The sequence below is a fragment of the Pyxicephalus adspersus genome, chromosome 1 (assembly GCF_032062135.1).
Source record: "Pyxicephalus adspersus chromosome 1, UCB_Pads_2.0, whole genome shotgun sequence".
Taxonomy (NCBI): domain Eukaryota; kingdom Metazoa; phylum Chordata; class Amphibia; order Anura; family Pyxicephalidae; genus Pyxicephalus; species Pyxicephalus adspersus.
In genome coordinates this window covers 69,405,717-69,422,368 of record NC_092858.1, presented here as the reverse complement: position 1 = coordinate 69,422,368, position 16,652 = coordinate 69,405,717, and the positions used below count along the sequence as shown (strand labels likewise).

The window sequence follows — 16,652 nt, the reverse complement described above, 5'->3', positions numbered from 1 at the left end:
GAAATAATATAGCTAGAAATGATGACATAAAATAGTAATACTTGAACCAGGCAACAATTTTACCACCTGAAAAGAACACTGAACTTCATATAATGGATGTGGTAAAATTTATTAGGAGCTCTTTGGCACTAAGAGGGTGAACAAAACTCTGTAGCAAATGTTATTCCACTTCCCTTTCCGGGGAAAGAATGAGGCAGGCAAGATGGGGTTTGGCTTAATCTTCAGTAGTCAATAGTTTAAGGCCCCACTGTCTTAGATAGGACAGAGCACTTGAACACAGCAATTTCTTCTCAGCACACGTTTTACCCAGCGCCTTCACTCTTCTCTGAGCTTCGTCCTGATATATTGTCTGCATCATTCTTTCTGTAACAAGCCTCCTCTACATATTTACTTGTAAATCCTGTAGTTATGCGGTTGCGAGCTCCTGGTTGGTACAGCTGCATGGCCGGGCGATCCTGCGCAAGGTAAGCCACAACCAGCTGTTAACAGAATGAAGATGACATAAAACATGACAGTTTCTGAAATACAATATACTATAAAACTACAACTAGACCACCTGAATTGACATAGGTAAAGTGACATTGCAAAGGCGGTGACAGAAAATTCCAGGGTAAAAAATGTACATCAGGAACTGGTACTATTCCACAAAGCAGAGAACTACAGGCACATTGTACATGGTAGCCATACAGGTCTGAAAACAATACTTAGCCTTTGTACTAACATGAGGGAAACAGGCTGATCTTTAAGTGGGAAATGTTGTATTGACTAGGAACATCGTTCAACACATAACCACTACTTGTAGTACTGCAATATAAGATTCCAGGCTGGGAGCACTGGAGGATCCCCTAATAGGGCCAACAAGAATATTTTTTGCTGTGAAAAAGATTTTATTTTATTCAGATCGATAATACCTAATGGAGTGTGATGGAACTGTCACAATGTTTACTGAATTTTTACTTTATGCAGTATTTTACCTGTTATTTGTTATGTTTCAATGTGTTTCAAAATTATTTATAATTAGAATATAATAAAATACTGTGTTACAGCCACAAACAGTTGTTTTAGGAGAAGGCACAATACCAAACAATAGTTAAAGTTATATTCACTAATAATTATCCCGAGCATTTATTTACTTGTTGTGCAGTGGTAAAGGTAAAAAAAAAATTATATGTGTGTATCTATGCGCTAATGTTGCCAGTGTTGTCACTCTAGGAAGGAACATGTGTGATGACTTTAAAACACATCCTCATCCCATTATCTCCACAGCTGGGAAGTGTTTTCTAGTCTACAGACATAAGTGCACCACAGACAAGTGCACAGGAAGTTATCAGCTCACAAGGTTTCCTAGCAGAATCAACATTTTTTATTTATTTTTTTGGGGGGAGGGGAGTTGCACTTACAGATATAATCAAATGCTTTTAATACTTTATGCTGGTATAGTTACCAAAATAAAAGGAATCGAGTAAATTAGGCTATTTATTACACAATAAATATACCTAAATTATAACCTTATGGGCCGATTCACTACCTATTTTTGCCCCCTATGCAGCCTTATGTAACCATACTATAACCATACTATAGTATAGTATACTATGTATACTATACTATACATACTATACCAATACTGATATTTACTGTCCTCTCAACTGTTGACACTCTGAGCTAGGCTACTAAAGAGAAACTTCACCAAAATATGGAAATATTGACTAGAAATATCACATAAAAATTAAACTGTTAACTTAAAATCATGTGCAGATGCTTTTACTTGATTTGATAATTGAAGTTAATATTCTTAACTTTTTTAGTAAATCAGCCTTGCTCTCCTCCTACCCCTAACAGTTTGTAAGTGCTAAATAATATACGTTTTTATAGGTGCACAATTATAATAAAGACTGAATGTTCAGATTTTTAAATTAAGATAATGTATGACTGTTTTCATTAATAGGATACGCTACAGTTTTTGTTGCAAAAACAATTTACAAGCAGTTGTAATATTAATAATAAAATGTTAAAGTGTGTTAAAGTTTTGAATAGTTTGAATTATGGAAGGGTTTAGAGCAGCAGTTGCCAATCGGTGGTCCACGAGAAAATTTTGGTGGTCCGCCGCTCTGGCCGGTGCACCCCTGAGCGGGGTCAGAAGAAGGCGCATCGGCCAGAGCTGTGGACCATGTCCCTATACAAATTCCTGGCTCAGGGAAGTGGGCGGGCTGTGTCCCTGGATACAACCCGCCCACTCTCCGATCGCAGGCTTAGATCTGTGATGGGAAATAGGCAGGGTTATGCCATCATGACATCACTATGGGGGAGGATTCTCTCCTTTCAGTGACACCCGGCTCCCCACGCATGCGTCGTCAGGAGCCAGTAAATTTAGTGGTCCGCGGGACCAAAAAGGTTGGCGACCACTGGTTTAGAGCACCTGTCATTTTTTTTAAACTGCCTGTGTGAGGTTTAAACAATTCCCTATTTATTAAAAAAAAATAAGCATTTAGCTTTAGGTTTATCCTGAGGCTAGTGTAATGACTGCTAGATTTGCTTTCTCTGCCACTATGGTGGATGGTAAACTGGCTCTCCTTCATGTCCCTTGTGCTGCCAGTTTCTGTTTCTGTAACACTGCAGAATTAATAACTCCTATTGCATAATAGAACTTAGGCTACGTACACACATGCAATGGTTTTCGTCTGATAATTGGCTCAGGGCTGATATTGGATGAGAATCTTGCATGTGTACAGTGCTCGTCATCCATTGTCTGAAGGACCGTCCTAGCGGATCCACAGATGATGGACGATGAACGATCGTAATGAAAGTGAAGGGGAGAGAGCGCAGCGGGGTGCCGCTCTTTCGTTCTCCCCTTTCCATAGAGCAGAATAGTGCTGTATGTTCATCGCTCGTTCATGCACCGTGCAGTCGTTTGTTGTTGGAAAGGATCGTGAAAGATCCTTTCCAATGACAATTATTGCATGTGTGTACAAAGCCTTACTAATGGTATTAAGTTATATCCTGTGGGCACGTATTGAAGAAAATGTGCTATAGTTCATGTATACTTGACTGCAGGTTCTGGTCACTCACAAAAAATGTACAGGTTACGATTGTGTGCATGTGTATTACTACGCTGATTATGTTTGGCAATATTAATCACACATTAAAATAACAGTACCAACATCCAGGGAAGATGCTGCTTGAAAAAAATGATATTGAGTAATTACATTGTTTTGTATACAGTTTATCTAATGTGCTTCTTTATGCCTTATCTTGTGAATGCATAAAGAACAGTATTTTTTACCGGGGCATTTTGGCAAATGAGAAATGATCCTAAAAGAATAAAAGAACCTTATTTCTTATGCGCTCCTTTTTGGATGCCATGTCATCACACTTGTCCTCTTTACCCAGTTTGTCTACTGCCTCCGCTGTATAATTGTTGTTGTGGCCTCCTTTCTTGACACGATCTTGGTTGTATCCTTTTCCCCATTTCTGATCATCTTCATTCCTCCTTAGATACTTCTCAAACTCATAATGACTCCTTTGCTTTCTGGTATCATCCATACGATGATACCTTTGCCGTTCTTGTTCTTTATCCCGGTATCTTCGATCAATATCCCTTTGTTCTTTGTCACTGTCATTCTGTGTCCTGACATAGACAAACAACATTTCCAGGCTCAAATTTAGCTTTAAACCATTGCAGAATAACATTTTTTATGCACATGCAATTTACTTGTAAATTATTAAAAAAATGTATAAAATTATAGCATGCAGTAACACCTTGGATTCCACCTTGGGTAGCAAATCTCACTATTCCAATTGTACCCTGTGCATTGATTCACAAACAGTAACTGTAGAAATAGGTAATTCTTCACCCATAGGAGAGCTTGAGAAATGTTTTGTTTTGAGGTGTTAACATAGGGAAATGCAAAAACAGGAGATTGATATAACTTCTAAAGGAAGTGCATTTTTGATTTGTTAATCTTAATAGACATCTAGGATAGACTTAGTATATTGGTCAGGGGTATCCATTAACATCTTGTAGGGAGTAGATTCTCAAAATAGTGATACATGGAAGTAGCTATGGTCAAGGCAATCTCCAGTGGTGCAGGTCTTTATAAAAAACACAACTCATTGGGTGTCATGTGGCATTTACAGCGAACCAGTCACAAAATGGCATTTGTAATAATTTGAATCTTCCCTCTTACCCTTTGATGTCACGATTATGCAAAAGAAAACTAAAGGCTTTATTAACTGACATTTTACCTTCCTCCAGCATGCCACAGAATGTGTTGAGTATCAGACCTGAGCTGGGGCAAGGGATAATCATACAGCCAGAAAGTGATTTCTGCATCTAGAGTAAGAGAAAAAATTTAACAAGGGAACACACACCTATGTCTAAGAGGTAAGGCTGCACTGTAATGAAAACTGAAAAATGTAGATTCACATTCCTGTAAATGACTATTTCTGACTGGTTCCCTTTTAACAGATCCACCTAAAGGCATGTTTCCTGAGAAATGCCAACCTAAGCACGGTGGTAGGAGGAATTAGAAAATGCAACAAAGCAAAAGACAAAAAGGAAAGACAAAGGCAAAATAAATATGTTAATTGATCACATAAAATAAAAGGTTGAATACCTGCATACTGTTTACAGAGTTAATCAGATTTTGTTACCTTTGCTTTATTTTAATATTTGTTACATTTAGTCTCATTAATCTTTATTTGATTTTTCTTTTTCAACTTAAATGGTAGTGCAGCACCTTTTAGATATGATTTAGGTTGGCTTGTTTATATGGGATTAGAAAAGTACAGGAATGCACTAATATACAGATCTTCCAATTACTGTTTGTATGATGTTACTCAAGTGGCAGAATATGGCAATATAAAGTCTTTTAAAAGTTTTTAAAAGAAAGCAAAAAACAACTCTGCAAAAAAACAATAGTGAACTATTTAAAAAGTAAAATAGGCAATGCTTACTTTTCTTTAAGGTCCTTAACAAAGCTTTCAAAGGCTCGACTCTTTGTGGATCCAGATGGAGACTTTTCCCATTTTGTTTCTTCCACCTCAGTTCCTTCTGTTTTTTCTTTCTGTTTCTCACTGGTGGCATCATCTCCCTTTTCAGGTTTTTTTAGAAGCTATTATCAGAATGTATTATAGTGAAAATACATTACCATATTTTTCACTGCAAAAGTATTTGTACATATTAGCCTAGAAAAACCATTATGATCATGTTAGATGAACCCTTGTGATGAAAACCATATAAAGTTAATATTTATAGCATTAAGATGTATGGACAACATATCTATTATTTGTTCCTCATCAGGAAACATTCCAAAGGATGGCATCTTGAACCTTGGTACCTAGAACACAATTCTTAGTTTGGCATAATTCAATCCATGAACTACCTTTGTAAATTGTCACACAAGTAGTTTGAAGTATTAGTACTGGTATGTTCACCTTGATCCTAATTTCTTTTTCACATAGCTTCTTCTGTTTGTCTGCCTCCTTTCTTTTACGCCTTTCTTCTTCTCTTCTTTTTCTCTTTTCTTCCTCCCTTAAACGTTTTTTTTCCAACTCACGTCTTCTCCTCTCTTCCCTTTTTTCTTCTCTCATTCTCTGTAAAACAACAAAAATCAACCATTGCTGTTATGTTCTAAAAAAAAGAATCATTCTTGTATTTTGGTGATTTGCTGTCTGGCTCACCTGTTTCTCCAGCTTTCGATTTTTAATATACTCAAGAAGTGGAGTTGTTCTTCGTGCTGTAAATCAGAATGGTATAGATGATGTGACAGTATTTATGTATAAATCTACATATATTTATTATTGTCAGGTCATGACAGTGCTTCCTGATGTGTGTAATGTGTGCCAACAATTCAGTAATCATAAAGGGGCTCAGAATTGATCTGTAGGACAATTGTGTAATTTAAGTAAACAGTTACAAGCAGGAAACAGATCTAGGTTTTCCATTACTATAGGGTTGCAGTGAATCCTGGGATTTGCAAAAAGTCCATTAACTGCCAACCATAGACCAAAACATCACAGGTAACCAACTTATCCTCTTTTTTTCATAAAAGGGTGGGCTCACCGACATATTCATGTTAGAGAGCTGACAATTATCACCTAATTTGACCGAATGATGGGATGGCATTGGAGAGGGAGTTTTAAGACCTCTTGCAAAAAGACATCTGAAATTTTACTGTAATAGTCTACCAATGTAGGGAACAAAATTTGAGAAATACCGTTGGAAGCTACCAAACATTAAAAGTTTATAATAAACAACTTTAATAAAACTAGCACAAAGGCATTCACAAGTATGTTTTATGATAGAGGATTTTAAATTAAATCTAGTTAATACGTACCTACTCCAGAATCCATGTAGACCTCTTTTGAAGAACTAAGCTTCTGAAGAATCTTTAGCATTGACACACTCCTAGGTGTGTCCAATGCCTGGGTCCTTCCTGTGGTTTATTTTGTCTGCTCCTACATCATTCCTGAATAATGGTTATATAGGTTGAAAGATGTCAGATGCTGAGGAAGCCAACATATCTTCAGTGTAAACTGCATTTCCAAATGATCAGTAATATAGGCAACTTAAATTATATGCAAATCGTAACCTTAAAAAGTAAAATGTGCCCCCCCCCCAAAAAAAAAAACCCTCCCTACTGTTTATTAAATCTTCTTACAAGATTAAAAGAACGATGGGGAGCAAGTTGGGCACAGTAAGCTCTTCTTTTAAATAAAAGATATTACAATTTAAGTTTCTATATAATGTTATTTGCATATTTCTGAATCTGTTGTATAAGAAAAATGAATATTTCATATCCTCCATATGTTCAGATTCCCTACCACACATTTGATAAATGAAGCTGAAGAATGCTCATCCAATTGTGGGTTACAATATCTATTACGGGATTATCCATTCAAATGTAGGATTGAAGTGGGACACATTTCAAATTGTCTTAACAAAGCAAGTAGGGTATTGGAAAGGAAAAAAATTTACACTGGTAAGAAACGGTCCACTTTTAGTATAAAGTATAACTTCTTTAACAGTTGCTCACAATCCTTACTAACAAGGATATAACAGTTCACAATGACGCCAGAGGACACCGCACACATAAAGAACAGACCAATAAGTTCCTTTGTCTTTGCTTCAATTTCTCCAAGAAGGGTTTCTGGGTTTGCGCAGATTTTTTCCTCATCTGCGCAATAGTTTTCCAAAAACTTCTTGTACTCCAGATCTAAAAAAGAAAGCAAGCAGTTAAATAGCTATTGACTAAATAAATATTGTTAATACCATACCAGTAAGCATATGAAAAAAAAATAAAATGGACCCTTAACTTTTGTGATCATTATGTCTTCTTGTATATAAATGATTGGCCTACTCAAAGTGATATATTAGTTACAGGTGGAGCCTCGTGGGTTCCTGGGTAATTATAGGGCTTTGATACTCCCACAGTGCGAGTTAGTTGCCATGATTCTTTGGTCTGTTCCTTTTCCCCCTCAAGTTTTAGGCATTTCCCCCTACCTCTGAATTATTTATTGCCCTAATCATAGTATAAAGGCCCTACTACAGGACAGATTGATGTACCAGATGTTTATTTCACTAGGTGCTCCATTCTGCTGATGAGTGTCCCCTTAATATTTAACATGAGTGTATATTGATTTATACTTATTTTTTAATGCATATTTTTATAGATTTTAAACTATTTGTTAAAATAACAACAAACGTTATATCTAATAGACAGGGAGTTGGGGAATGTATATGTTTTGAAGAGTATTAGTTAATTTAAGGTGTAAGACCTAATTACTGTTGGTACAGTTCAGTGCATAGTTCTTTTAAATATGCAGAGTAATATGAACCTGTACCTATCCATTCACATATACTCAAAGTTTTGCTGCCCTCCTACTCCCAGCTGCTTATTCTTATCTTACCATCAACTTATACCAATGCTCTGTTTGTCCATGGCGATTGAAAGAACAGCCCCATGCTAGCTTGAAACACTGCAGTCAAATCTTACATTAGCCTAAGGTCTTTCTACCCATTCTACCCATTGCCACATGACAAAATTTGCCTGGAAATTGCCCACACAGATATCCAGCATTGCATTATGGAAACCCTGAAAAAGACACCCTATATCTAAAAGTGCAAAATATTTTTATTTGTTCCAGGTGGCCAAATGGAGTTGCAAGGGAACAAAGGGTAGGTGAGTATGTGGTAAAGGTGTGAAATTTAGGTGATTATGCTGCCCTGCATGGAAACAAAAGTACATGTTATGGTTATTCATCAACCCGTGATACTCACTGGATTTAGACAGCAGCATCTACTAGCATTCTACTGCTCTCTCCTTACCCCAATTACTAAACATAAAAGGTTTGTCCAAAATGCCATTTATATGTAGGTGTGTTGCAGCCTAAATATGCATAGGAAAACTTTGATATTTGCTTTGCCAAGCAGAAACAAAAGCCAGAATAAAAACTATATATCAAAAATATTTTAAAATATCATTAGACATTACCTAGTGATCCGCAACAAAACATATTATGCTTACAGAACACACATAGTAAACATAAAACAAGCAGGAGGTGGGATTAGTGTGAGAAAAATATGACGCTAGTTATTGGAAATCTATATAAAGTAGTTGTTAATTTATAAAGAAAAACTAAACCACTTATATAACACTACATACCATCAGAAATGCTTCCGGCCTTTGAGTCTTTTTTCTTCAGTTTCTTTTTGGAAATTTTCTGAAAAGGTGCATATTCAACAACAGCGGGATACTCCTGACCTGAGGGAAAGAATTACAGTCTTAATAAAGCAGTATTTTATAGTGTGCTTGGTTACTGGCATGATTACAATCGGGGAAGACACAAAAGAATTAGTATTCCATGTGCATAGTACTGTATAGATCAGCTAGAAGAACAGAGTATCCTCAAATCATGCAAGAGTCAAACGATAAAATAGAAACTAGTAACTGCTTTACAAAGTCAAGTTCTTCTCTCATTCAGGGAACATTTAGCTGTAAAATTATGGTGCCTAAAAAGTACCTCAAAAGATTACTCCTAAAAAAAGCAGTGCACACCCTAATGTGTGACTATGCCTAGGTACTCCTGTGCTTTAAGACTGAAAGCTGAATATAAAATATAAAAATAATGCTGTCTCTGAGTAAAATTTATGGTGCAATTTGGTAATACCGCTACTGTGCTGCTATTTGTTTGGCAATCCAAAGACTTCCCTGCTTTTGAATAAATATTATTATTATTATTATTAATAAACAGGATTTATATAGCGCCAACATATTACACAGCGCTGTACAATAAACAGGGGCAAACGACAGACAGGTACAGACAGTGACACAGGAGGAGGAGAGGACCTGCCCAGTTTACAATCCAGGAGATTAATATTTCTGGAAATATTTCTGGGATTACTCTAGGGTATTCAGATTACAAATCAGCAGGAAAAAAATAGCTGAAAAAGAAGCAAAGCCCTGACCTCCTCCACACAATGTAGAATAAAGCATGGTAAATCAGTCTGCAAACTTCACAACCTTTACAGATGGACCTGTAGAGGTGCAGTTATTGGTGTAAAGGTAAACGATCAAGGAAGAGCTCACAACCTTAACAAGCTCCAAAATGAAATGGAGAGGTGTGTCATATGTCCACACTAAAAACAAATTCTTTGATGTAAAATTTTGTTCCATGCTTGCAAAATTCTTTTTTGGCCTCCTTGTGTAGTCTGAACCTACCATTTTTGTAGAAATTCCTACCCACTCATGAGATGCAGTTTTTTTTCACAGAAGATAATATATGATGTGTAGCACAATAAATATTATGATGCCAAATTCAGGGGGTATTTGGCATCATAACCCTCAGGTTTCCCTGGAAAAGGGGTGAAAGGGCCTGTATAGGACTATTATTATTGGTATTGCTGCAGTATTGTAGCCCTTTATCTGGGATCCAGGCCTAAAGTGTCCTGGAACAAATGGGTGGGCCAGGCACTCCTCCTCCTCCTTCTGCAATGTCCCCCTGTCTCCAATGGCAGGTGCTCTTTTAAAATCAGAGGCCAGATGCTTCCTAGCCATCCTAAAACCTGGCCTGGAAAAGGAAGGAGTGTCTGGCTCACCCATTTCTTCCAAGACACTCCAGGCCTGGATTCAAAATAATTGGGCAAAGAAGTATGTTACCTTCTTTGGTAGAGCATATGTTGTCTATATTTTGGGAGTTTCCTGCTTAAATTGGATCAGTATCTCCTTTCTACATCAGTGTCTTGGTCAACAAGTTCCTGCAGCACATCTTGCATGCAGGTCTGCAGTTTATAAAAATTCTAGCTTAGAAAAAATGGTTTCCAAAGCACTATGACATCTTTTCACCATTTAACTGTTGTGATTCACATGTTCCCTACTAACCTCCATTTAAGAACAATACCATGTGCACAATCTATTTTAAACAGGACTCTTCATTGAAGATCTTACACCTGCATCAGGGAAAACCATTCACCTCCAATGATCATACTGAAATGCAGTGAGCTACGACATGAAGGACATTTAGAGAAAACCAGTGCTTAAATATAGTGTTATAAGTGTTTCCTCAGAGTCAAGCTCTGAGAAAGCTGTCATCATGTGTTCTGTTTGTGACAACCACAGCATTTTTTAATTTGCCATTTCAGAGTTCATCAATATGATAAGGTAAAGGGAGAAATAGTTACCTATTCATTGAAAACATGTACTGTCATATTGGTACTTGCTCCTGCTAACAACTTTGCTATTTCATTTTTAAAAGACACTACAGAGATTATTCCAATAAATACCTAATGACATGGAGATTTCTGTAATAAAAGACAATCATTATGGGCCTGATTTATAAAGCTCTCCAAGGCTGGAGAGAATACACTTTCGTCACTTTCGTGAGTGATCCAGCAAACCTGGAATGGATTACTTAAAAGTAATTTGCTATTTGTTAACAAATGTTTTCAATCTTGGACCAGATCCATTTCAGGTTTGCTGGATCACTCAAATTCCCTGATGAAACTGTATCCTCTCCAGCCCCAGAGACCTTTAATAAATCAGGCCCATTGTGTTTGAATTTAAAATTAGACTGAATACTATTGGATGATATGCGCAAAGTAGAAGGACAATGGAAATTTTAATCTTTACAATCCTTAAGCCAAAAGGACCAAGGTTGGGTCATCACTGACATGGGATAAAAGCAGTGTATGTACTTGTAAAACCATTGTTACATGAGCACAAAATAAGCAAAAATGTAAATATTTATTCTCACCCTTGTTGTCAATAAAGATAAACCCATCAAATCTGTCTCTAAACAGGAGGATGTCATCTGGATTTCTAAAGTTAATGTATGCTCTAGAAAAAAGATGTGGATATAAACTGAAAAAGAAAAACACATGAACATTAGGGAGACAAATTAGAAAATGAGAAACAAAAAGTTATGTATCACTAAATTAAAAATAAGGAAAGGTCATTTCTGAGGTCATAGGAGGCACTAAAGAGTGACAGTCTGAGTTACTTATTGCTTAGGGAAATTTTCAAACTTCAAAAATGTTAGTGCAGTAAGGCATAAAAAATGCCAAGTGTACACAGTTATTACCGTCAGGCATATGTTGTGGTGGGTGCCTACAGTTTGCCTGATCCCCCCTAAGCTCTCATAGAAGCTGTGTTATATCCTGCCTGATCTGGGTACTGCTTAGGGACATTTGTTAATACATTTTTGCTACTTTCATATTAATCAATAATCTATGGCACATTCCCATATAAACATATGTATGTACCAACCCAGCTTTTGATTGGACTTTTAAGGCATCACGCAGCATCAATATACATTAAAATGCCTGCAAACTTTATTCAACAATTTTCTTTTAAAACAAAGTACAAAAAGTATACACAATAACATAAATGATTCCATCATTTTTAATGAATTTTGATGCTGTGTGATGCCTTAAATGTTGTGTTGATACATGCTGCTTACAGACACTCGCCCAGGAGGAGAGAAAAATACATAAATCTTTAAAACACAAAGGAGTGTATTTATAAAGCAGTAAATCTGATATTCCCTGAAACATTCCCCGGTGGAGAATCTTCCAGATTCATGTGTTTCAAGGGCACCAATTGATTCTCCACCACAAAATATTTCAGGGAATGACAGATTTACAACTTTATAAATAGACACCAAGGTGTTTAGTTTCTTGTAATTCTAACAGAACCTTTTTTTTTTTCAAAGTTTCATGAAACCTCAATTTATTGCAGCAGCCTACAGCAAAGAGACCACCCATGACCAGAACTCAACTGGGGCAAAAGTTTACATTGAGTGTCAAGGATCAAGAAAACAAGAAAACATTCCAGGCCCACAGATGACCACAAAACATTTATTTGTGTAGACCCCAGAATTACCAATCATTTCTTATTTAGTATGTTTCTGTTTGCTCTCCAAGCAACAACTGTACCACTCCTCTTAATTTACATCTGTGCCATACAACTAAAACTTGGATAGTACATTTCTTTTAAAAATTAATTTGTTTCAATTATTTTTATTTTACATGTAATTTGTAAAAATCATGCTACATAAACAAGGCACGTAACAAACTTTCAGAGCAAACATGTTACCCTCCAAGATGACAAAACAAGCCTATTTTCATTAGGAGTGAAAGAATCACTGCAGCCATTTGTGGCTGATCCTTCATGGCTCCCTCATGGCTGGGCATATACAAGAATTTATATGTAATATAAAAGCAGTATATATAACTTGATAAAAGTTTTATATTTGATCCCTTATTTGGTTTACTTACTTTAAACTTGGTTTTAAGAGTCAAAGGGACACCTAAAGTACTGAACTTAAGTGCTACCTTCCAGCTACAAAGCTGTGTTATTTGACACTATTATGCATCTGAAATGTTATAGGACTGAATATGAGGTCAGGTAGTTGTCAGAACAGTAGCTCCTATTTACTAGATGATGCAGGGTTAGTAAAACTAAATAAAAGCACAGGTATTATATTTTTAAATCCTGGCATTAAGGTCCCTATGCAGGTATCATTTATGGCTTCTAAATTTGCCCATTCCAACATATTATGTCATGATCTACTGTTGCCACCAACAGGACTGAGACATGCAATGTATCCGTTGCTGGAATGCATGCAGAGAGGAAGTGTCTGCAAAGAGGTTACATTGTGCTTTATGCAAACTAAATGTAATTCAGTTAGGATTTACATCAACTTCAAAGATGAATAAAGCTAAAGTTTGCCTTTATCAGTTCCCCCTTCACCCTGTTCATTAATATTTTATTTACATTTTTTAAAACTTTCTATTCAATATACAGTACATACCTTCTTTAAACACAGTCTCTGTGCTTTGCTATGCAATGCAGACAGATGGTCACTGCAAAGAGGGTGCAGCAGGATGTTGCACATATTGGCCCTGAATTAATAAAGCTCTCCAAGACTGGAGATGATACACTTGCTTCAATGTAGCTGGGTGATCCAGCAAACCTGGAATGGATCTGGTCCAGGATTCAAAACATTTGCTAGCGTGACTTTGAAGAAGTCCATTCCAGGATTGCTGACGATCAGCTTCACTGACGAAAGTATATCCGCTACAGCCTTGGAGAGCTTTAATAAATCATGCCCATTGTATTAGTACTCCCCACCAAAGCTCTTAGCAATGAGTTGTGCAGCAGTGAGTTTATGTTTTATACATAGAAAAATGTGCTGTACCACTGTGAAGGTAATGTTTGGAGTACAGATGTATGTGGGCAGCTTTGTAGGTTATAACAGATATATTGGAGTTATTCATTTGAGATTACAGCAACTGCAATCCTTACATAAAGGGGTAAATACTCAATTCCAAAACTTGTTCATACCAAACATCCTATGTTTTCTTTGGTTCAATCATTATGAGAGATCCAAACAACTCAGAATGACTCAACAGAAGTTTGAAATTAAGTATAAGAGTGATTTCCCCTATATAATGCATACCTTGGATCAGCAGTGCAAAATTCAAAGTAATCATGGGCAGGCAAAGGATGCAGTTGTTCTTCTAGTTGTTCTTTACTAATGCTGGGAGGAAGGCGACGAATTACCACCTGCATGAAATAATATTATAGATATGCAAAGGTCAATGATAACTTAAGGAGAAGTCTGCTGAAAGGGTTAAAACTACAAATGATACCAAAATATTAGGATATGCATTTTTAGTGTAACAGAGAAGTGATTGCAATTGCTTTTATGAAAGAAAGTTCAGTGCAAGATTATAGTAAATGTTCAGTATTATCAAAAAAAAATGTTAGTAACTTTATCTGAGGATGACTTTAGGAGAGTTAGAAGTGGAAGGCCTTGCAATTTCTGCAAGTTTATAAAATCTGTGACTTCAGATTCCACCTAACCAACCTAATAAAACTAACTTACATGACAGTTTGCAATCTCTGTAATATAAATTTAACTGTGAATGCATGTTGTGTTTTTTGTGAGAATTTTCCCTTTTTTTTTTTAACCTCATGAAGACGCCTCCATATTAACCCTCATTCTTACCTCCTGAAAAAGCAGTTTCATCCTGTGAAACGCATAGAGCCAATATTGATAATAATTACTTGAAAAAATTTTTTTTTAAGCTCTAAAACACCATCTCTGACATATTTTCAGCTTTTCTTTATTGTACAATTGTCAGGCACATGTTGCCATCATGTGAAACACAATGTTTAAGATTTTCTAAATATGCTTGATTTTTCTGTAAATGTAAAATTCTGCAGCTAGAGTTTAATTGTCTCACTGTTAAGTCAGTCTGATATGCATGCAAAAGTCAGTTTTTTTACATCTCAATAAGCATCTCCACACCTTAAAGAGACACTGTCACTTTGTGATGATGCTTGTTAATACCCCTCCTCAGGCCTTTATACTTAATGAGCTATGCTTCTGGACCAGCCTGTCTGAAATCTGGTGTTGGAGCTTAATCTAAGGATAAAATTTTGGGGCGCTCCATATAACAGTGTTCCAGCCTAGTGTTCTGCCACTCACCCCTGATCAATGTGTATTAGGTAGGCCATGTGCTCTCCAAATCTCAATGCCCTATTCCCAGTAAGCAGTGTGTATGTGTGTGCCTTTGTACCTATAACTGTCTGCAGAGAGGAATTGCCTACATGACTGGATTAGGTGACGATGTGCCTGTAAACACTAACATATGTGTGCCAAATGAATGGAAGAAGAGGGTTTGGGAAGAATTGGAGCTGATTACATTATATTTACCATATGAGCTGCTGCTGTCCATGGTGCTGCCTCATATCTGTTCATCCCAAACCCAGAGGGCCTCTGCCAAGGGACACAAACTCCTTATCAACCTGTCTGCATATAACTACTGTCATTTGTGCTGGCTGATGAAGACATTTGTACTAATGTCTTATATAAGAATTCCTATGTAATATATTATATCAACTCTTGTGCTCTGGAAACATCCCTTTACTTGTTATTTTGTATTACTACTGTTGTTTGTGTACATTATTATATACCCTATTGCTGGTTGTTATATAAACATATATACAATCTATTGCTGTGCTTTATGTGATAATGATCGCCATACACAGCCCCCATCATGCACCCAGACCACTTACGTGTATCAGCACATGTATCATCACATGTATCAGCACATGTATCACGACAACAAGTATCATCACATGTATCACCACCAAAGGTATCAGCACATGTATCATCACAAGTATCATCACTTCTATCAGCACATGTATCATCACAAGTATCTTCACATGTATGAGCACATGTATCACCACAACAAGTATCAGCATATGTAACACCACCACATATATCAGCACATGTATCAGCACATGTATCACCACCACAAGTATCAGCACATGTATCACCACAAGTATCATCAAATGTATCAGTGCATGTAACATTACATGTATCATCACAAGTATCACCACATGTATCAGCACATGTATCATCACATGTATAAGCGCATGTATCATCACATGTGTTATTAGAAGTATAATTACACGTATGATCACATGTATCAGCGCATGTATCATTACATGTATCAACACATGTATAATCACATGTATCATCACAAATATCATCACATGTATCAGCGCATGTATCATCACATGTATTATTAGAAGTATCATCACACGTATCATCAACATCATCATGTGCCTTTGTACCTTTAACTGTCTGCAGAAAGGAATTACCTACATGACTGCCTGATGACACAAGTATTATGACATGTATCACCAAAATGTATAATCACATGTATCACCACCACAAGTATAAGGACATGTATCATCACATGTATCAGCCCATGTATCATCACATGTATTAGCGCATGTATCATCACATGTATCATCACATGTATCAGAACATGTACCAACACATGTATCAACACATGTATCAGCGCATGTATCAGCACATATATCATATCACCACCACAAGGATCATCTTATGTATTATCACATGTATCACCACATGTATCATCACATGTATATTCACATGTATCACCACCACAAGTATCATCACATATATTATCACAAGTATCATCACCTGTATCAGCACATGTATCATCCCATGTATCATCACAGGTATAATCACATGTATCACCACAGGTATAATCACATGTATCACCACAGTTATTATCACATGTATCACCACATGTATGATCACATGTATCATCA

General features: G+C 36.5%; 1 protein-coding gene across 4 annotated transcripts in view; it reads right to left on the bottom strand.

The window, feature by feature from the left end:
* Positions 1-90: 90 nt before the first annotated feature.
* The window catches only part of UPF3A (UPF3A regulator of nonsense mediated mRNA decay), an 18,585-nt gene continuing 2,023 nt past the window's right edge, over positions 91-16,652 (bottom strand). The window contains exons 2-10 of one of the 4 annotated variants that reach the window (XM_072413429.1): positions 13,957-14,063; positions 11,251-11,357; positions 8,664-8,762; positions 7,104-7,214; positions 5,680-5,735; positions 5,434-5,592; positions 4,954-5,111; positions 3,328-3,625; positions 91-479 (exon numbers count right to left, since the gene is read on the bottom strand). In XM_072413429.1, coding sequence (XP_072269530.1) covers positions 303-479; positions 3,328-3,625; positions 4,954-5,111; positions 5,434-5,592; positions 5,680-5,735; positions 7,104-7,214; positions 8,664-8,762; positions 11,251-11,357; positions 13,957-14,063 — 1,272 coding nt within the window. In that variant the 3' untranslated portion in view covers positions 91-302. The remainder of the gene's footprint in view (positions 480-3,327; positions 3,626-4,953; positions 5,112-5,433; positions 5,593-5,679; positions 5,736-7,103; positions 7,215-8,663; positions 8,763-11,250; positions 11,358-13,956; positions 14,064-16,652) is intronic. The other 3 variants (XM_072413437.1, XM_072413443.1, XM_072413450.1) reach the window with 3 other exon arrangements.